Source organism: Sus scrofa, chromosome 17 (genome assembly GCF_000003025.6).
Source record: "Sus scrofa isolate TJ Tabasco breed Duroc chromosome 17, Sscrofa11.1, whole genome shotgun sequence".
Lineage (NCBI taxonomy): Eukaryota > Metazoa > Chordata > Mammalia > Artiodactyla > Suidae > Sus > Sus scrofa.
The window spans coordinates 5,546,508-5,568,723 of record NC_010459.5 but is presented as its reverse complement, the minus strand read 5'-3'; the positions used below and the strand labels follow the sequence as shown (position 1 = coordinate 5,568,723).

General features: G+C 41.0%; 1 protein-coding gene and 1 pseudogene across 2 annotated transcripts in view; both read left to right on the top strand.

Annotated features, from left to right (window-relative positions):
* FGL1 (fibrinogen like 1) overlaps nt 1-21,793 on the top strand; it is a 49,504-nt gene extending 27,711 nt beyond the window's left edge. Inside the window, exons 2-8 of one of the 2 annotated variants that reach the window (XM_021077952.1) lie at nt 2,169-2,248; nt 5,114-5,297; nt 11,597-11,756; nt 12,295-12,392; nt 13,997-14,085; nt 14,259-14,446; nt 18,923-21,793. In XM_021077952.1, the coding sequence (XP_020933611.1) occupies nt 2,177-2,248; nt 5,114-5,297; nt 11,597-11,756; nt 12,295-12,392; nt 13,997-14,085; nt 14,259-14,446; nt 18,923-19,082 (951 nt within the window). In that variant the 5' untranslated portion in view covers nt 2,169-2,176 and the 3' untranslated portion in view covers nt 19,083-21,793. The remainder of the gene's footprint in view (nt 1-2,168; nt 2,249-5,113; nt 5,298-11,596; nt 11,757-12,294; nt 12,393-13,996; nt 14,086-14,258; nt 14,447-18,922) is intronic. The other variant, XM_021077953.1, reaches the window with a different exon arrangement.
* Nucleotides 9,168-11,590, top strand: LOC110257440 (annotated as a pseudogene).

Below are 22,216 nucleotides of genomic sequence, written 5' to 3'. Positions count from 1 at the left end.
GAGCCTCCATATACCTCGGGTGCAGCCCTAAAAGGACAAAAGACAATAATAATAACAACAACAACAATAATAATAATAATAAATTACCATAAGCATATAAATGAGGTTTTTTTTTAAATAGCCGCTTAAGAGTTCCAATTGTGTCTCAGCAGGTTAAGAACCTGACTAGTATTCATGAGGATGCAGGTTCAATACCTGGCTTTGCTCAGTAGGTTAAGGGTCCAGCATTGCCACAAGCTGCTGCATAGGTCACAGATGCAGCTTGGACCTGGCATTGCTGTGGTGTAGGCCAGCAGCTGTAACTCCGATTCGACCCCAGCGTGGGAACTTCTAAATGCCTCAGGTGCAGTCCTTAAAAAAGAGAAAAAAAATTCACATTAGAAGTTCCGTCAAGGTGCAGTGGAAACGAATTTGACTAGGAACCATGAGGTTGTGGGTTCAATCCCTGGCCTTGCTCAGTGGGTTAAGGATACGGCGTTGCTGTGAGCTGTGGTGTAGGTCACAGATGTGGCTTGGATCTGGCATTGCTGTGGCTCTTGCATAGGCCATCAGCAACAGCTCTGATTAGACCTCTAGCTTGGGAATCTCTATATGCCGCAGGTGCAGCCCTAAAAAGACAAAAAAAATTCACATTATATTTTATAATGCTCCCCAGGATCCCATGCATGTTATTTGTCACTGATTTTAAGCAATGCTCCTCCCATTCTGTAATTGGTTTTTTGGCCCAAGAAAGAATGAATGTGAACTACCAACTTCATTAGTGTAGACTGAAGAAATTTTGTCTATTGTGTCCTTAAGTCATTACTTTTCAAACATTGCTGAACATTGGAATGAATTGGGAATCTTCTAAAAATTCTAAGACCAGCCTGCTACCTTTAGACATTTGATTCAGTTCCTGGGCATAGAGATTTTTTTAAATCTCCCCAAGAGATCCCAATGGGCAGCAAAGTTTGGGAATTTTTTTTTTAATTATATAAGAATTGAGAAAGAGATACATGGACAGGACCTAGTGGTCACAAAAATAGGCTGACAAATAAATAATTCAGTTGATTCAAGCGCTTTTTTTTTTTTTTAGCAGAAACCACAGGTACAAAATTTGTTTGAATGTTATGCAGATATTTCTGTCCTTCTAGGCTCCTTAGCTTCTAAAATTTATGAAAATTCACCACTGGCAGCACACAGAAGTTATTTTGAGGAATGGCAAAATTTTTCATTGAGACTCATGACTTCAAGGTTGATTTTTAAAATAATTTCAAGAAGTGGTGAAGTTAATTTTCCTCTACAACTTTAAAGAGAGCTTAAAGTTTTTTTGTTTTGTTTTGTTTTGTTTTTTGGTTTTGTTTTTTTGCCATTTCTTGGGCTGCTCCCGCAGCATGTGGAGGTTCCCAGGCTAGGGGTCGAATCGGAGCTATAGCCACCAGCCTACGCCAGAGCCACAGCAACGCGGGATCCGAACCATGTCTACAACCTACACCACAGCTCACGGCAACGCCGGATCCTTAACCCACTGAGCAAGGGCAGGGATCCAACCCGTAACCTCATGGTTCCTAGTTGGATTCATTAATCACTGAGCCATGACGGGAACTCCCGAAAGCGTAAAGTTTTATATTATCTTGGTAACTTGCTTATACGTAAGACATTGAGAAAAACAATGCATATCACCTCCTATTTGTTGTAACTTCTTTCTTTGTTCCTTTTTTCAAAATTAAAAAGTCTTTCGTAAACAAAATGAGTTACTCTTCATTTAGCACTTATATGCCAAAGTGTCTGAAAATATTACATCAAAATGGCCACATTCCTATAAGGTAAGAATTATGATGTCCATTTTACAGATCAGGAGCATTTTGTTGCCTAAAGTCACACAACTAGGAAGTGGCTGGCCAAAATATGGAGTCAGGTCTTTGTGCGTAAAGAGATTTTGCCTTTTCCACACTCCAAAGAGCCAGGGTTCCACCTCTATTTTTACATCAAACTTCTTCAATTCAATACAAGTCAACAGTGAGCATCCTTCTGTGGAAGAAAGCCTGGGACAGTCCAGGAGAATTTCTTTGGTGATGCTTTGATTATACATGGCCTAGAACTGCTTCCTGGATCAACTTGAACCTAAAGCCAGCTCTGTCTCATGAAAAATTTATAGTAAATTTATGAAATTCTTTTTATTCTTGCAGTTCCTTCAATGGGAAAAATGGCAAAGACGTTCAGTTTCATCCTCCTCACCACTGCTCTAGTAATGGTCAGGGAAAGCTGGGTAAGCTCATTACAAAAACTATTGTGTTTTTAATCCCTGCTTTGATCTGGGTTTTATTTTGTGGAAAATCTATAGTAACTTCTCACTGAAAAAACGAGGAGGGAAAAATGAAAAAGGTTTGAGGAAGCACCTGTCACATAAAGGCACTTACTAAGTGGTTGACTGATTTTTTACCTTACTTTTTTTTTTTTTTGGTTTTAAGGTGGCTAAGCAAATAACTCATTCAGGCAGGATAGATCAAGGGATGGTGAGGAGAGAGTACCGAGAGCAAATAAGAAATAGTCCTAGAGAGGAAGTTCTTGTTTCGGCAGCAGAAATGAATCCAACTAGTATCCGTGAGGATTCGGTTTCCATCCCTAGCCTCATTCAGTGGGTTAAAGATCCAGTGTTGCTGTGAGCTGTAGTGTAGGTCCCAGACATGGCTCGGATCCTGCATTGCCGTGGCTATGATGTAAGCCGACAGCTGCAGCTCTGATTCAACCCCTAGCCTGGGGATTCCATATGTGTGGCCCTAAAAAGCAAAAAAAAAAAAAAAAAAAAAAAAAAAAAAAAGACAGACAGACAGACAGAAAGAAAGAAATAGTCTTTCTTTTTTTTTTTTTTTTTTTTTTTTTTGTCTTTTTGCTATTTCTTGGGCCGCTCCCACAGCATATGGAGGTTCCCAGGCTAGGGGTCTAATCGGAGCTGTAGCCACCGGCCTACGCCAGAGCCACAGCAACACGGGATCCGAGCCGCGTCTGCAACCTACACCACAGCTCACGGCAACGCCGGATCCTTAACCCACTGAGCAGGGGCAGGGACCGAATCCGCAACCTCATGGTTCCTAGTCGGATTCATTGACCACTGTACCACGATGGGAACTCCGAAAGAAATAGTCTTAAAGAAAGAGCGAGGAGAGACTGCATGACTTGGACCTGGAGATGGGAGAGGAAAGGCCTTTGGTATCACTTCTCCATTCTCTTGCTCTATGACTTTCAGTTTTGAAGTTGAATTTCTGTATTTACATTATAGTCCTTCATAGGAAGGCAGTGTACCTCTTTCCTTTGCCCCAAATAAAATATCTCATGATGCTGTACCCATTGCCTAGCAATCACATACAGGAGGTCCTCAGATTTATGGAATGAATAGAAGGTAACACAGAAACATAGAACAGGAAGTTATTTAAATATTAATTGGGATATATATCTGACTGTAATCAGATACCAATTATAGAAAATTTTGCATGTAAAAGTAGTATGAGGAGTTCCTGTCATGGTGCAGCGGAAGCGAATCCGACTAGGAAAACGAGGTTGTGGGTTCGACCCCTGGCCTCGCTCAGTGGGTTAAGGATCTGGCGTTGCCGTGAGCTGTGGTGTAGGTTGCAGACATGGCTCAGATCCCACGTTGCTGTGGCTGTGGCAGTGGCCAGCAACTGTAGCTCTGATTCGACCCCTAGCCTGGGAACCTCCATACGCCGCAGGTGCGGCCCTAAAAAAAAAAAAGCAAAAAAAAAAAAAAAAAAAAGTAGTGTGAGGCAATTGCAAATGAAATTCATAATTTCTCAGTAAACATTCGCACTTATCACAGGAGACCATGATAAGAACTACAAATAGAATTGTCAAGGTAATCGTGGGAAAATGGCAAGAGTTTGAGTTTTGTCCTTTTTTTTCTTTCACTAGCCTCTAGGAATTATCCCAGCATTGAATACTTCAGAGCCTTTATCATAGTTTCTTGGTCTCAGGAGTTGTTTCCAGGAGACCCACCTCTGTAATTCCCCTTCCCAGCTCACCACATTTGTTTTATCCCTGGAGAGATCTGCTCAGTCAGATGTCACTTTAGAAAGGAGCTGATAGAAGTTCCCATTGTGGCTCAGTGGTAGTGAGTATGACTAGTATCCATGAAGATGTGGGTTCAATCCCTGGCCTCGTTTAGTGGCTTAAGGATTCGGCATTGCTGTGAGCTGCAGTGTAGGTCGCAGATACAGCAGAAGCTTGGATTTGGTGTTGCTGTGGCTGTGGTGTAGGCCAGCAGCTGCAGCTCTGATTCGACCCCTAGCGTGGGAACTTCCATATGCCCTAAAAAAAAAAAAAAAAAAAAAAAAAAAAAAAAAAAAAAAAAAAAAAGGAACTGATAAACTCTGACAGGTGCAATATTTATTCTTGGGTCACTTTTGCCTTTTCAGAGAAAGTAAATGATTTATCTGAAAAGCTCAGGCTTCTCCATCCCCTTTTGAAGTAATTGAGGGAACAACAATAAGTCCAAAGTTAGAGTGAGTCCAGTAGAATTTCCTGTAGCAGGTGAGTGGGTAAGATACTCGGGGATACGAGGGTGTACAGTAGCATTCCTTATAAAGATGACCATGTGCCATCAGGTTGTAAGCATTCAAGTATATTTTTAAAACATATTAATACCAAAAAGTCATTCAAACGCCTCGTTCCTTTTAGAGACGGACGCACTGATGATAGGTAGTGATGCTGTAAAGCACTTTCCTTTTAAGAAAACTAACTCAGAAAACTGCTGAGACTAAAAGTAGGGACCTTGAACTAGATATGAATTCTGATTCTTCTTGCCTGCTGAGAATTTTTGAGAAAGTTTCCCCAAAGCTGAGCCCATTCCTACCTCATGGACTCGTTAGGAGGAGCAAATGAGACAGCCACTCTAAAGCTCTTAGTATAGTCTTTCAGATTATTTTATATCATTTTTTAGTTTGAGCACTTTACCATAAGCCAGAGTTTCTTATTCTTCAAATAACAAACAGTATTATAACCTCCAAACCACTTTCTGGTTAGAATACTACTCTGAAAGAGGGATTGGGGACAAAGTTGAATCATTAATGTAGCCAACTTGCGTGCTCTCCATGAGAATGAGATGTGCATTACTTTACAGGCCCTCGAGGAGGACTGCCTCCGGGAGCAGGCACGGCTCAGAGCCCAGGTGCACCTGCTTGAGACCCGGGTCAAACAGCAGAAGGTCAAGATCTTGCAGCTTTTGCAAGAGAAGGAAATCCAGTTCCTCGATAAAGGAGAAGAGAATAGTGTCATTGACCTTGGAGGCAAGAGGCAATACGCAGGTCAGAATTTATTTTTCTTAAATGTTTCAATAACTTACATCCTATACCTGCGTGCAGTGATGTTTGGTGCTAGTTACTTGATCAGGTTTGCTAAAGAACTTTTCCTGTTTCAGTAACGAGCATCATGAAGCATACCAAATTTAAATGCCTTCTACCTATTTGAGCTTTTTCTCTTGATTATCTCTGCAGAGGACATTTAAGAGCAATGCAAAGTATCTGAGAGTTTCTATAGTTTAATAGGACACCATGACAATAGATGGCTTAAATATCAGTGTGGGAATTACTGTTGTGGTGCAGCAGAAACAAATCCCACCAGGAACCATGAGGTTGCAGGTTCGATCCCTGGCCTCGCTCAGTGGGTTAAGGATCCGGCATTGCTGTGAGATGTGGTGTAGGCTGCAGATGTGGCTTGGATCTGATGTTGCTGTGGCTGTGGTGTAGGCTGGCGGCTATAGCTCCAATGCCACCCCAGCCGGGGAACCTCCGTATGCCACAGGTGTGGCCCAAAAAAGAATATCTGTTTCTTTGTTGTTAAGATCAAATGAATTAAAGCATGTAACATGGTTTCTAAAGCATTTAGCATTTAGCTAGATGATTATCAGATACCTGTCTACCTTATTATATCTTCTTTCCCTTGTTTTCAGAGGAGAGAGCCCAGCTACCCTACCCTACAAGAACGTTGCAACTTCCAGTCTCTCCTCTTACGTTTCATCTTATGTTGCCTGGGGATAAGGACGGCAGTGGTAGGGCCAGTTCTAGCATTTCCCAGCATGCTCTGTGGCGTCATGGCTGAGCTCAGGCTGGCCTTTCTTTGAGTTTAGAATGGGGGGGAGGGGCACTTAGTGCCTTTGGTTCTCAGCTTTAGGCTCAGCCACCATTCTGAGACAACAGGAGAAAGCAAAGTTGGCAAACCGTCATCTCACTTTACGTAGCCTCAACATTCAGCCCTCCAACACGGTTTGCTTTCTGCAAGATCAGAGTAAGTATTCACCTCACCCAGTTTAACACAATGTTTGTCAAACAGGGGACAGGAAGCCCTGACTTCATTCTAGCATTATGTAAGTATCTAAAAATTCTTTTTTTTTTTTTTTTTTAAACATCCATGAACACAGAGCTCTCTAACCCTGCCCCTCTCCTATCTATTCTCTGGGGGGTTGAGTGGGTCAAAACATTTTGAAAATCATAGTTTTAAATATCTAGTTAATATTTTAAACCCTACATTGCTTGGACTTTCTATCACAGTATAAGTCACATTTCCCCAATGTGGGCTCCTTAACTTGTTTGCTGTAAGAAATTGAGCTACTGGCACTTTTTAAATGTTTATTTCCTGGAGTTTTGTTTTGTTTTTTCAGTTGAAAGCTTTCCTTTGGATCTTAAGTTTGTTCAGCATTTTCCTCTGGGAAGAAAAAAAAATACTTAAAAAAACTCAGAGTTGGCATAAAATAAAAACAAATAGAAAATGTTGGCTGAAAACTCCATATTCACAGCGTTTTCCAGAGGCAAATATTATAGCTAATCATTTCCATGTTTGCCTGGAAAATATTCTGAACCTTGTGAGTCTTTACTGTTCAGTCCTTTGGTAGGTGGTTAAATGCAAGCAAAGAGCCCCTTTCCTAAAAAGGTTAAAATCCGCTTGCTTTAATGAAAAATGTTATACAATATACTTGGCCACAAGATGTAAACTTATGAACAACATTGGACTAATTTTAGATAATCACTTCCCATTATTTTTCTTACTTAACTGCCAAAACAGTTTTTTTAAAAAAATAATCCAGTGTGTATAAAGAACATTTGGGCTTCTGAGTCTCAAAAATAAATACATGAATAAAGCCTAAATCATTATAAGGATGAACATCTCACCAAAGCATTACTATGTGATTGGTCTCAATCTGGAAAGCATTTTAGAAATGACTAGTGTTTTTTAGCCTCTTTTTTTATGGACTCCTAGTGACTATTCAATCCATTTAAAGTGAAGTATGTTTTATTTGTAATACAATTTTTGTAGACAATTTGGCATCAGGAGTTCCCACTGTGGCGCAGTGGGTTAATGATCTGGCTTGTCTCTGCAGAGGTACTGGTTCCTCCCCAACCCTTGGGGCAGTGGGTTATGGATCCAGCATTGCTGCAGCTGCGGCATAGGTCAAAGCTCCAGCTCAGATTTGATCCCTGGCCTGGGAACTGCCATATGCCATGGGGGCGGCAAAAAAGAAAAAAAAAAAATAGACAATTTGGCATCAAAACAATGAAAATTATGAAAGAACTTAAGAGTATGCTAAGAGAATGGAATTATCCAGTCAGAAAGAGAAAAATTTTATTAGGTATAATTGAACATACAACATTCAATTAGTTCCTGGTGTACAACATAATGATTTGATATTTATAAGTATTGTGAAATGATCACTATGGTAAGTCTGATGAACATTCATCACCATACATAGTTACAGAATTGTAGAAAATATTTTTAAAAAAAAGGATGGAAGTGAGAGTTCCCATCGTGGGTCAGCAGAAATGAGTCTGACTAGCATCCATGAAGACACAGGTTTGATCCCTGGCCTCACTCAGTGGGTTAAGGATCCGACGTCACTGTGAGCTGTGGTGTAGGTTGCAGACTCAGTTCGGATCCTGTGTTGCTGTGGCTGTGGTATAGGCCAGTGGCTGTAGCTCTGAATTGACCCCTAGCCTGGGAACCGCCATATGCCGGGGGAGCAACCATAAAAAGACAAAAAAAAAAAAAAAAAAAAAAAAAAAGGACAGAAGTGAACAAAATGATAAGGGTAAAATTTGAAAGGGTTTGATAAGGGTTAAATTTCAGTGTTTGTAGTCAAAAGTATGTGACTGAGTATCCCTGAAACTATCTCTTTAAAGTAGCCACTAATTCAACCACCCTGAAAAACATAACACCCTGGGCATCTAAGCAACAGTGAGTCCATACTTGCTCTATTCTCTAAGTCAGTAGAGATCAGCTTAGATAAGCCCCAGTGAATATTAATTTCCCCCACCTTCCAGCGGTTTAAGAAACAGATACTACTTTTTAGTGGCAAATTGGTAGCTATGTTTGCTTCAGTGGTCAAGGAAATACCATGGCAAAGCAGACTGCGGGGACAAAATTGTATAAGCTTGCAACTTTAGCAAAAAAAATCAGAGAATGCATGGACTGTTGGAAATTTCAGCGGGTTAGGAAAAAGTCTGGTGAGACTAGGAGGTCATAAGAATCTAACAAGAAGATTACTATTTTGAGTTCATTTCCAGATGTTCAGAAGGATTTTTAATGCTCTAAAATAATCCACATTAAATTATTTATTTGGTGTTATATTTCTACTTTCATCTTAGCTTCATAGCAAAGTTCCAGTATTCCATCTGATAAAGCTGTCAGTTCTAGTGAAATATACTATGATTAACTGAAATATGTATGTTTTAAAATTGGTTTCTCTAAAAATCAGAAATGAGAAGTTCCCTGGTGGCCTTGTGGTTAAGGATCTGGCATTGTCAATGCTGTGGCTGTTTACTGCTGTGGTATGGATTCAATCTGGTAACTTCCACAGCCGTGGATGTGGCTAAAAAAAAAAGAGAGAAACTGGATACCTATTTCACTCTTTTTTCCTCCCATGGTCATATCAAGGAGTCAGATGATAATTAAATACAAGGATAAGAAATAAAAATTTCCCAGAGTTCCCGTCCTGGTGCAGCAGAAACAAATCTGACTAGAAACCATGAGGTTAAGGGTTCAATACCTGGCCTTGCTCAGTGGGTTAAGGATCCGGCATTGCTGTGAGCTGTGGTGTAGGTCCCAGACGTGGCTTGGATCCTGCTTTGCTGTGGTTCTGGTGTAGGCCAGTGGCTCCAGCTCTGATTAGACCTCTAGCCTGGGAACCTCCATATGCTGCAGGTGTGGCCCTAAGTGGACAAAAGACAAAAATAAAAATAAAAAAGAAATAAAAATTTCCTAATATCCACTGGAAAATGTAAAGATGCAGTTTTAAAAAGCTGATTATCTACAATCATGGGTTTATCTGTCTCCATTAGTATTGAGTAATCTTGTTCAGAGTCTCCCTTTAAAAAGAAAAAGATACAGAAGAAGCATGAAGGAACCAGGCAGGAGCCTGTGGCCCAGCCCTGTGAAGCATGAGCGCCCTTGATGTGCAGGCCCAGAGGCTGCTCGCCCAAAGCAGGCCCTGCCAGTCCTCCTGTGAGTCCTTCATCTGGACCCTCATCATCCTGTGTGCCTCCCAGTCCGTGATCCTCTCCTCCATCTCCACCTGTGATGGCCACTGGCTCCTGGCCGAGGACTGCCAGTTTGGGTTGTGGCATTTCTGCATGACCTCCAACCAGACTGCACTGCACTGCCTCAGTGAGTCAGGCCCACGTGCCCGGGCTGGCCTGGGGCATGGCCCTGGCCCACAGCATGGCCACCTTGGCCATGGCGGTTGCCGTCTTTGGCCTGGTCCTCCTCATGGTGTCCCAGATGTATAAGCACCTCCACTCATAGCACAAGTGGGCCATGGGCTCCGTCCTCCTCTTTGTCTCTTTCATCCTCTCCTTCAGGGGACTCCTGAGCTTCCTGATCCTTCTCAGGAACCAGGTCATGCTTATTGGCCTCACTCTGACCTTCTGGAGCCAGTTCGCTGCCTCTGTCCTCTTCTTCCTCAGTGCTATCAGTGGCCTCCACTTCAATAGCCTTACCCACATCGATGGCATCACCCATCCTTTGGGCCACTCTATAAAATTTAGGCCCCCTTCTGAGGACATCAAGTTCTACCAGAAACTGTGGTCAAGTTGGGACTCTTCTAACATGTGACCTTGAAATTGCCACCTCTTAATCTTTGGATGGTCAGGCCAGTGGCCCAAGGGCCTTTGCAGCTGATCTGCAGCCCAGAGACCATTGGGTGCCTCAATGCCACCAGCTGTACCTGCTCAGCCAAGTTGTTAGGATGATGATTTTACAAAAAGAGACATATTTTGAAATCTTTTCTTGGATCCTTCCTGGGATGGGAAGAGACTTGGAAGCAAGTCAGGTAGTGGGTGCCATGCTGTCTGCATAGCCAAGCAGAGTTCACACCTGCTTTATTGACTCCACTGGGATGTGGGCTATTGGGGTCCTGAGGTCTCCTGGATTGCTAGGAGTGAATCATTCTTCCAGTGGACAGCGTCCCATCAGGGCCTAGGACTTTCTCCTTGCTTTAGTTTTGGTCATGTCAGGCAGGCAGAGCTCAGGATTTCTTTCAGATAGTATGTTTTCAAATGATTTGACTTTTCCTTGAGCCCTGCCCTTTGGGGACCCATTATCCCAAGATAACCCCAGCTTCCACCAGCTTCCATCCCCTCTGGGGACTCTCCCTGTGAATCTGACCTTAAGTCCTCCCAGGAGGGTCCCCTCACTTCTTCTTTATTTTATTTATTTATTTATTTATTTATTTATTTATTTATTTATTTATCTTTTTAGGGCTGCACCCACAGCATATGGAGGTTCCCAGGCTAGGGGTCCAGTTGGAGCCACAGCTGCCAGTCTACACTACAGCCATAGCAACTCAGGATCTGAGCCACGTCTGCAACCTACACCATAGCTCATGGCAACGCTAGATCCTTAACCCACGGAGTGGGGCCAGGGATTGAACCGGCAACCTCATGGATGCTAGTCGGGGTCATTAACCAGTTCCCAACTGAGCCATGATGGGAACTCCCCTTGACTTCTGATATACTGTCCTCTCTGAGGTAAACATGAGTCTATATTGGATGAGGGTCAGATACCCTCCAGGTTTCATTTTTGATCCTAGAACATATTTCAAAGAGCATGTCTCTGGAGCTGCTGGACTGCAGGGGGTAGAGGGGGCTGGCCAGACATCCAATGATAGTTAAAAACCACCCTGGATGCCGCTGCCTGGAGGGGAGGTGAACTGGGGGCCAGTGGAGATGTCCACCCTTGCTGGCAGATCTGCATTTTTGTGCATCTTGAATTGGTCCCTTTCCAGGTTCTTTTCTGCCCAGTGGGTGGGAGTTTTGCCCTCAGCTCATTTCATTCTACACTGACCCTTTGTCCCATCCCCACCTGATGAATTCAGGCCTTCCTAGGTTCATTCTGTGTGACACTGATTCATGGGTTTTTGGTCTTTTCCTTGATCGACCCCCTTTCTGGGCTTGACTGGGTGCCTAAACCTACTTCTTGTGATTTTTTTTTTTTAATTTTGATTCCAAGTTGCAAAAAAAAAAAAAGAAAGAAAGAAAGAAAGAAAGAAAGAAAGAAAGAAAGAAAAGAAAAGAAAAGAAAAAGACACATAAGAATATTACATTTTGTTGTTTTGCAGATTGTTCAGAGATTTTCAATGATGGTTTCAAGCAGAGTGGATTTTACAAAATCAAACCTCTCCAGAGCCCAGCAGAATTCTCTGTTTATTGTGACATGTCTGATGGAGGAGGATGGACTGTAATTCAGAGACGATCTGATGGCAGCGAGAATTTTAACAGGTGTGCTAATTATGACAAGGATTTAGAGTAGGAAATGTGAGGTGTACAATAAGCTAAGAATTATATAATTAAAGAATTATATCCTGGGAGTTCCCACTGTGGCTCAGTGTTAAAGAACCCGACTAAGGGGATCCATGAGGTTGTGGGTTTGATGCCTGGCCTCGATCAATGGATTAAGGATCTGGCATTGCCCTAAGCTGTGGTGCCTTGGATCCCAAGTTGCTGTGGCTGTGTTGTAGGCTGGTGGCTACAGCTCCAATTTGACCTCTAGCCTGGGAACCTCCATATGTCGCAGGTGGGGGCCTAAAAAGCAAAAAAAAAAAAAATATATATATATATATATGTATATATATATATGTATATATATATATATGTATATCCTGGTGTCTATTAATTAGAATTTCACTCTCTCTACATAAGAATAATGAAGGTACATTAACTAACCAAGAAAATATTGGGGACAGGGGATGTCCACCTTGGGTACTGCAGAAGTCCCTTTGGATTTTGCTCAAGTCAGGTTTCACTTTACATTTTTTAGAAATTGGAATGACTATGAAAATGGCTTTGGAAATTTTGTCCAAAAAAATGGTGAATATTGGCTGGGTAATAGAAATCTTCATGTACTGACCACACAAGGTAAGGTTTGCCTGCTATCAAATTCACTTGAAATACAGTAAAAAAAAAAAAACAAACAAAAAACAAAACCACTAAAATGTTTTTCACTAGGGAGTTCCCATCATGGCTCAGTGGGTTAAGAACCTGACTAGTATCCATGAGGATGGGGGTTTGATCCCTGGCTTCGCTCCGGGTTAAAGATTCAGCATTGCTGTGAGCTTTGGTGTAGGTGGCAGATGTGACTCAGACCTGGCATTGCTGTGGCTGTGATGTAGGCCGGCAGCTGCAGCTCCAATTCAACCCCTAGCCTGGGAACTTCCAAATGCTGCAGGTGCAGCCCTGAAAAGACAAAAAAAGAAAAAAAGAAAGAAATGGCCTGTAATCCTGTAATTGCATTTTCATTTACTCATTGACCAGAAAGATATTTACATGGTTACTTAAGAGTTTGAATCTCTTCTATGCTACAAAATACTTTTTAGGAGTGTTGACTTAGCCTATGCTACTATTCCCATCCACTTCACAGTCTTAGCTCACACATCCTTTACTAACTTTTGATCAGATTAAAGGGGTCTCTTCCTTGGAGCTCCACATTAGAGTGCCAAAAGGCAAGGAATCCGTGGGGCCAAAGTGTCAAGGCCAGTAGGAGCCCACACCTCTCCCTAGTGATGGGAATCCAGCATTCCCTGCCCAGGAAGCCTTGGACTTATTTCTAGGACCTATTCCTGCTTCTTCTTCATCTCTGCCCTGTGGGAAAATTGTGCAGCTAGTGTGTTCACCCCTTAGACTGAGGGGAGGTGAAGGAATAATTTTATTGTGAGTGTAAGCAGATCTTGGGTGTGCAGCCTGGAATATCCACAAGTGTGGGCACGGCCCCTTGCTGTGGGTGATGGAGATAGGGGTGGGAAGAGAAGGGAGGCAGACCACAGGCCAGGCCTGCCCAATAGGCCTCTCTGTTCCAGCTTAGAACCTGGAGAAAGCTAAGACTTTAAGTTCAAACCTGATCTTACAGGTCACTGTGAAATTTTATTTATCAAAGTAGGAAAATTGAATACATATTCTCTAACAGTTAATTTGATTGATAACTTTTTATGTTCCTGACAATAGTTCTGTTTCTGAAAAACTAATAGTCTTTGTTTTTTGCAAATGATGGAACAATGACGATGATCATTACTTGCCAATATCCATTATTTCAGTCATTATTTGTATTTAAGATCAACATTCTTACAAAAATTAGAAAAAGAGGATAAACTTTTAAACTTCTTACAACTTCTATTCTTTCATTGTTAGATTTCTTAATCTACAAATAATGCCTTGCTTTCTGCTATTCTTCGCCAAGTGAATTACACTGGCTTTTCTCTATGATAGATCTAGTAGAAGTTTTCTACCTTTACTCTTGTGTCCCTAATTTTTTTTTTTCAAGTAAAACTACATGGTAAAACGTTCATGTTGTCAATACAATGGAGTCACCCTTTAGTCTTAGAAAACTGACTCCCGGCAGAATGAAATGGTCTAAGTAAAATAGAGCCACAGATTGTTTTTAAGCCTCAGTAAGTTAATATCGTCTCGCACATTCAAAACAAAACAAAAAACCGTACAGTTTCTTGTTGTTGTTTTTTTTTTTCTAGGAGACTACACCTTAAAAATTGACCTTGCAGATTTTGAAAAAAATAACCGTTATGCACAATATAAAAATTTCAAAGTTGGAGATGAAAAGGTACTAACATTTTCAAATAATGAGCACCATGGATTAATGCATAAAACATAAAATATAAAAGCTGAAGTCAGTGGGAAAAAAAAAAAGCAATAGAACTTACTCCTTTGTTTATTAAATAAAACTGTTTTAAAAACTGTGACAACTGATAATGAAAGTTACCTCTTTCCCTTTAGAATTCCTATGATTTGCATATTGGGGAATATTCTGGAACAGCTGGAGACTCCCTTGCAGGGAATTTTCATCCTGAGGTACAATGGTGGGGTAGTCACCAGAGAATGAAATTCAGCACATGGGACAGAGATAATGACAACTACGAAGGGAACTGTGCGAAAGAGGATCTGTCTGGCTGGTGGTTTAACAGGTTTGACATTTTACAAACATGGTTGTAATGGCATTGATGATATCTCACTGGTGGGCATTAATTATAACATATGACATAATGGTCTTCTGTGTAATACTGGTATTATTAGGTAATCATCCTTATTAGAATTCTTCAGTGATGAAGTAGTTTTGAGGATTTGTTCATTGTGTACATTAGTAAAGCTTGAAGGATATGTCATAGAAATAAATAAAATTACTGCTTTTACAAAGACTGTTTGCAGGCTGAATTATGAGTGAGTTATCATAAATTGGTACAAAGAAATAAAGAGCATTTTCTTTTTTTTTTTCTTTTGGCTGCACCAGCAGCATGTAAAAGTTCCTGGACCAGGAATCAAACCTGAGCCACAGCAGCAACCTGAGTCATAGTGGTGGCAATACCAGATCCTTAACCTGCTGAGCCACCAGGGAACTCCTAGAGCATTTTAATAACCTCTTAACTACATTCTGAGAATGAAGTAGCCCTTTACCTTCTTCTGTCATATGAAATAGCCATGTTATTATAACTTTTTCTATGTAATACTATTTTTCAATTACTGTGACTTTTATTAATCATTGAACCCAAGCTCCTCCCAATGCATAAAGTTCCTATACAACATTGCTGAAACCTAATTCCACCTTCTGATTGAATATTTTAATGTTACTTTATCAGCAAGCTCATTTCGTTCTGGTTGTACTGTTTTGCCTTTTATTAACCTGAAATCTGCCTTTTTATTACCTTGCCCATTTTTTTCTTCTATAGCTACAAAGTAGTTGTATTCCTTTTCAACATAAATTTTCAGGCCCTGGATACGAAGATATTTATAGGATTCCTCAATATTTTCTCTTCTCTAGGCCAAATATTCCTCACTCTTTTAACTGTTCCCCACCCATCATGGTTTCCAGACAGTTTCCTTTCTTGTCATCACAAAGTTAAGGCAGGAATAGAAAATTTAAAGTCTTCCTTAAAAATAACTCAGCAAGCCTTCTATGTCTGCAAAACAGATGCTCACGAACTGTAAGGCAGTGTGTGACCTTTGAACATCTTCTTTTCTCTTTAGAAGACAAGGGTCGTCTCAAAATATCTGGACATTTCCACTTTCCATCGCAAAATCTTTAGTATTTCTGGAGTGCCAAGTTTTCTGTGTAATTGAGGACGAATCATTAAAATTCCACAATCCAAATTTTAACTTTTTTTCCATTACATAAGTAATTTTAAAGCATTTAGGAAGGCTCTATTTGGAGTTCCTGTGTGGCTCATCAGAAAATGAATCTGACTAGCATCCATGAGGATGCAGGTTCGATCCCTGACCTCGCTCAGTGGGTTAAAAATCTGGCATTCCTGTGAGCGGTGGTATAGGTCGCAGACTTGGTTCCGATCAGACGTTGCTATGGCTGTGGTGTAGGCTGGCAGCTACAGCTCCGATTTGACCCCTAGCCTAGGAACCTCCATATGCTACCAAGGGTGCTGCCCTAAAAAGACAAAAAAAAAAAAAAAAAAAAAAAAAAAAAGAAGAAGAAGAAAAATGTTCTATCTTATTAAGTGGAGGTATACCACACAAATGTCTATTTCCCCTAAAATCATGAGAATCCTCATTAAGAACATCATCAGCTACTGTGACGTGCTGATTTTAGAGTTGTAGATTCTATGTAGGTACAGCTGGTTATATGTAGGGTGCTGGGACAAGTTGACTCTAAGCAGTTGTAAAACACATGTCCTCTGGATTTTGCTTTTTTTCCGAGTTTGAGTCCATTTAATTTTTGGTCATTTGTAAGGGAAGTGCAGCACATATAGCAGTGAGAGGGGACAGGGAAACAAAGTGATTTTTCCTACTTAGCCAGTCAAAGGTGATGATCATGCTTTTTCCCTAGCGATTTTCTTGTTCTCTTAAAAACCATCTTCATGGAGTTCCCGTCTGTGGCGGCTCAGCAGAGACAAACCCAACTCACATCCATGAGAATGCGGATTTGATCCCTGGCCTCCCTCAGTGGGTTAAGGATCCAGCCTTGATGTGGCTGTGGCATAGGCTGGCAGCTACAGCTCTGATTGGGCCCCCAGCCTGGGAATTTCCATATGCCATGGGTGCAGCCCTAAAAAGAAAAAAAAAAAAAAAAAAAAAGAAGAAGAAAAGAAAGAAAGAAAAAACTCTCCTCATTACCTTCTCTTCCTCCTTTTTCTCCCTTGTCTAAGTCAGCATTATGTAAGAATTATCATGTAGAACTTACAGAATTCCATGTACAGAAATAAAATCCACATTGGTTAATGTTACCAGGAGATCAGAACCATGTACTTACCCAGCTAAATGTCAGCTGGTCCATATATCAACTGGACTTTAAAGGTAGAGATTCAGGGAGAACAAAGAAAGGCAATTCAGTAGCTGGAGCTACCCAGAGCTGGCATTATCCTTAGAGTCAAAGATTAATAAGGCTGTGCAAGTGAAAAAAATCAGAAAAGCTGGAGAAAACATCAGTTGTTCCAGGGAATTCCTGTCATGGCTCAGCGGAAACCAATCTGACTAGAATCCATGAGGATGCAAGTTCAATCCCTGGCCTTGGTAAGTGGGTTGAGGATCTGGCATTGCCGTGAGCTGTGGTGTAGGTTGCAGATGCGGCTCAGACCTGGAGTTGCTATGCTGTGGCGTAGGCCAGGGGCTACAGCTCCAAATGACCCCTAGCCTGGGAACCTCCATATGCCACAGGTACAGCCCTAAAAAGACAAGGGGAAAAAAAAAGTCAATTGTTTCAGATGCTCAAAGCTACTTCTACCATGCCTGCTGCAACTGTGGTTTAAACTCCGTTATCCACTTCCTTCTTCCTCTTTGTTTTTTTTTTTTTATCCTGTCCCGTAGTTCTTCCAATTTATGGGAATTCTTGGCACTTTATAAGTATTACCCACCTATAAGGCATTCCTTCTCCACATAGCAAACCAATCACTGAGGTGTTGAGGTCTTCTCCGCTTTGCTGGCGTAGCATTTCCTGTATGTGCTCATAGCACATACTTTTTCACCAAGGAAGCCCCAGTCATCTCCCAGTCTAGCTTCAAGTCCAGGCTGTTCTAGTACATGGAAGGTGCTGGAAAATTGGTCTTAGAATTACTAAGTTTTCCTGTATTGAACAGGGTCAGTTTCTTAATAGGATTCAAATCACAGGACAAGTAAAAAAGTATGCGTAGCTGTCTCTCAGAAGACAAAATATGTCAAAATATATTCTGGAGGCTCAATTTAGAGTATCTTCTCTCTCTCTCTTTTTTTGGCCACACCTATGGCAAGCAAATGTTCCAGGGCCAGGGATCGAACCCGAATTCTCATGGAAACCAGTCCTGTTGTAACCTGCTGAGCCTATAACGGGAACTTCCCATACATAGTTTTGATTAGTTACATCAGTTTAAATTAGGACTGTCAAGATGGTCAGCAGGAGAGAATTACTAGACTGGTAAGTGGTTCAAGCCAACTACTCAGGATTTATGGGTAAATTATATACTTTCTTGATTCAGTGATTTAGGTGCTTTCCATAGATTTTTCAGAACTATTCCTTGTGAATGGTCTCCTTATGTTGTAATGTCTTGATAATCTTTTCACTGGTTATATCAATAAAGATATACCCACTAATTTCATAAAGTACCCAGAAGATTATCATCTACTCTTAGTTTATCCATATCAGGAACAAAATTTATGGATTGCAAGGAAGAAGGGGGACATTTTAAAATGTGCGATAACCTAATCAACTTATCTAGGTTGGAGCAATATATGTAAAACATTAACTCACGACTAAGACAAAAGATTATTGGTTGATGGCTGGGAAAACTTTAAATGGTGATTTAGGTTTTGTTTTCTTGCCCTTGAGGTTAAAATAATTGATATAGTATAGTAGTGGTTTTTAAGAAGGGAGGAAGGGAATTTGAATTACAAAAGCTAAGTCTTGGCAGCAGATGGACCGTCGTAAATTATACAGGGAAGCTGGCACAGAGAGCAGCATGGCACACCTTGCTTTGTTAACCCATACCACTCTTGCTAAGGCTCAGGCTTACAAGGTCATGTTTTTGTTTGCTTGTTTTTCTTTTTTTGTTGGTTTAAAGTCTATTAAGAACAGAACTGCTTCTTTATTGATACTCTACAAATGGTCTGGGTTTCACCCTGAGTTATAGTTACTAAAGCCTAGCAGTTGAAAAAACACATTGAGTTCCCTAGTGGCTCAGCAAGTTAAGGATCTAGCACTTGTCACTGCTGTGGCACAGGTTCCATCCCTGACCTGGGAACCTCCACATGCCATGCGCATGGTCCAAAAAAAAAAAAAAAAAAAAAAAGGCAAAATGATCATGTTGTAGAAATCTTTTGGCTTTTGGAAACTTATTAATATTTCCTTACCTAAAAATGTCAGAATTCATAGTTAAAATGTTTTCAGTCATTTGCTAGCAAAGCAAAAGTCTTTCAAAGGATATTTTTCTAGTCTGATTGTTTGTGTTTATTTTTCCTCCCACTAGGTGTCACTCTGCAAACCTGAATGGTTTATACCACAGTGGCCCCTACACGGCTAAAACTGACAATGGGATTGTCTGGCACACCTGGCATGGATGGTGGTATTCTTTGAAATCTGTGGTTATGAAAATTAGACCAAATGATTTTATTCCAAATATTGTTTAATTGTCCCTGATGGGCTTTCATTTCAGCAGCTCATCTTGGTTTAAATGATTTGAAAAATAGCAATTTGGAATGTTCACATGTGTGATTACGTTGATTGTTATATGCACTGCTTTTCGTTCTTAACTGCCTTTATCACTTAATGTACTTTCAGTACAGCAAATATATGATAGTCACCAAATAAATGTAGATAATGTTAATACTTATTGAATTCCCATGTGCAAAGGTCTGTGATAAGAGATTATGGTGAATGAAAAATAAAAGGCATAGAGTACAGACATGACTGGGGAGATAACATAGCATAGATATGTTACGTATGGATGCAGTTTAAAAAATACATAAGAAAAATCCAGCAAATAATGGATTGCCAAATCAACTGCAAAGATACTAAATATTATGTTAGAAATGAACACAGGTCTCTGACTGCAAAGCTAAACTCTTAAATACCAACTCAGGATCTTGATCACTATAAAATACTATCTCATATTTTCAGGGCATTTATGTAGATTATACACATCTTTCAGAAGCCTCATTTTAATTCTTATTCCAATCCTGTGAAGTTTTGTTTTGTTTTGTTTTTTGTTGTTTTGCTGCACTCGGCAGCATGTGGAAGTTCAAGGGCCAGGGATCAAAACCTGTGCCACAGCAGCGACCCAAGCCTTTACAGCGACAAGGCTGGATCCTTAACTGTTGCACCGCAAGAGAACTCCCCAATCCTGTGAGGTATTATTATCCCCACTTAACAGAGCCGAGAATTTGTGGATCTGAGATGCTGTAACTATTCAAAGTTACAAAGCTAATAAGTAGGGGAACAAGGACACAAATCAAAGTCTTCTGATGTTCAATCAAATTCAGATGTTTTGCACCCATGCCACAGCTTTAAATGGCATGTGTCAGACACAGAGGACACATTGCAAGCCCACATGAAGCTGATTTTTGGATAAAGACCTATATTAACCATGTAATTACAAAAATACAAATAATTATGAAAATTGACAAGTGTGAAGGAAAAATATGTGCCTGGGGCGTGCATAGCAGGGAACCTGACCTGGGTTGGGGTCGGGGAGGGGATCAGAGAAGCTTCCTGTTCTGCAGTGACCCAAGCTGCTGCAGTGACAGCGCTGGATCCTTAGTCTGCTGCACCACAAGGGAACTCCCTGGAAGAACTAACTTTTTGAGCTGAGCTCTTTTAACTAGGTTTATGTGGGAGATCGTTGCAGACAGAAAGAAATCCTTGTGTAAAGTAACCAAGTCATGAAAATGCATGGGGAGTTCCGGTTGTGGCTCAGCGGTTAATGAACCCGGCTAGTATCCATGAGGACACAGGTTTGATCCCTGGCCTTGCTCAGTGGGTTAAGGATCTGGCATTGCCGTGAGCTGTGGTGTAGGTCGCAGACTCAGCTTGGATCCCCAGTTGCTGTGACTGTGACGTGGTCCGTCGGGGGTAGCTCCAATTTGACCCCTAACCTGGGAATTCCATATGCCGCAAATGTGGGCCTAAAAAGACAAAAAACAAAAATTAAAAAAAAAAGAGAGAGGCAATATGGCTTAGTGATCCTTCAATCAAGGATTCTGCCACTTAAGAGCTGTGTGACCTTGGGTAGGCTGCTTAACTTCTCTGAGTCTCAGTAATCTCATGTGTAAAATGGAGATTATACTAGTACGTGCCCCATAGGGTTGAGTTTTGAGGATTACACAGGAAAACTACTTAGAATAATGCTTTGCACAAAGTAAGCAGTCAACAAGAACCAATTGTGACTATTAGTGAAGTAGGCATTAAGGGACAATAATAACAGATGTCTAACTGGTTACATAAATATGTTAAGGTTAGTTGCACTTTCTCCTCTAAAGAGTGTTTCCCAAAGCAGTGCTTCTCAAATGTCAATGTCATACAAATCACCTGGGCATCTTGTTACAATGATTCTGGAGTGGGGCCTCAGGTCCTAGTTGTTTAACAAGTTTCCAGGTGATGGAGATGTTACTGCTCTAGGGATCACGCTTTGAAAAATGAGGATGTAGGGAACGGCATTTCCGTGAGATAGTAAGAGTTAATACAGGAAGAGAAGGGCTCCTTGAACAAACGAGCTTAGTGGATGATAAAGTAAACAAAATGCAACAGATTTCTTCTCTTGAGTATGTCTTGGGTCCCTGAATATTCTGATGTGTTTTGAGTTCCAAGAACATCCTATAAGTAGTGCCCCCCATCTGTGTTTTCCTTTCTGAGGTTTCAGTTACCCATGGTTTGGAATTTTTAAACAGAAAATTCCATAAATAAACAATTTATAGAAGTTGCCAAAGTGGCTTAGTGGAAACAAATCTGATTAGCATCTACGAGGGCACAGGCTTGATCCCTGGCTTTGCTCAGTGGGTTAAGGATCCCACTGAGCATTGCTGCGAGCTGTAGTATAGGTTGCAGAGGCAGCTCGGATCCTATGTTGCTGCGGCTGTGGCATAGACCAGCGGCTATAGTTCTAATACGACCCCTAGCCTGGGAATCTCCATATGCCATGAGTACAGCCCTAAAAAGACAAAAAAAAAAAAAAAAAAAAAAAAAAGAAAAGAAAGAAAGAAAGAAAGAAACTGTCAAAAGTCATACAAAATCAATCCTGTATCTCTGCACATTCTCACTTCCTTCCTTCTTGATGCTAAAGAATGTTCCTTTCTTCTCAAGCCAACTGCTCTATAAATAAATGTGAATTAATGAACAAGTGAAATAAATGGGAGATGAAACTGTATAAAGGCATATATGTATTCAAATATGAGGGATGGAGTTCCCATCGGGGTCTAGCGGAAACGAATCCACTAGGAATCATGAGATTGCGGGTTCAATCACTGGCCTCGTTCAGTGAGTTAAGGATCAAGCATTGCCAAGAGCTGTGGTGTAGGTTGCAGGTGTGGCTCAGATCCCAAGTTACTGTGGCTATGGTGTAGGCCAGCAGCTGTAGCTCCCATTGTACCCCTAGCCTGGGAAACTCCACATGCCACAAGTGCAGCCCTAAAAAAAAAAAAAAAAAATTGTAAGTTTTCAATTAGCAACTTCTGAGTGGCAGGATAAAATCTCGAGAACATTCTCCCAGTCCCACCCAGGCGGTGAAACTTCCCAGCATATCCCACCTGTTAGTCACTTAGTAGTCAAC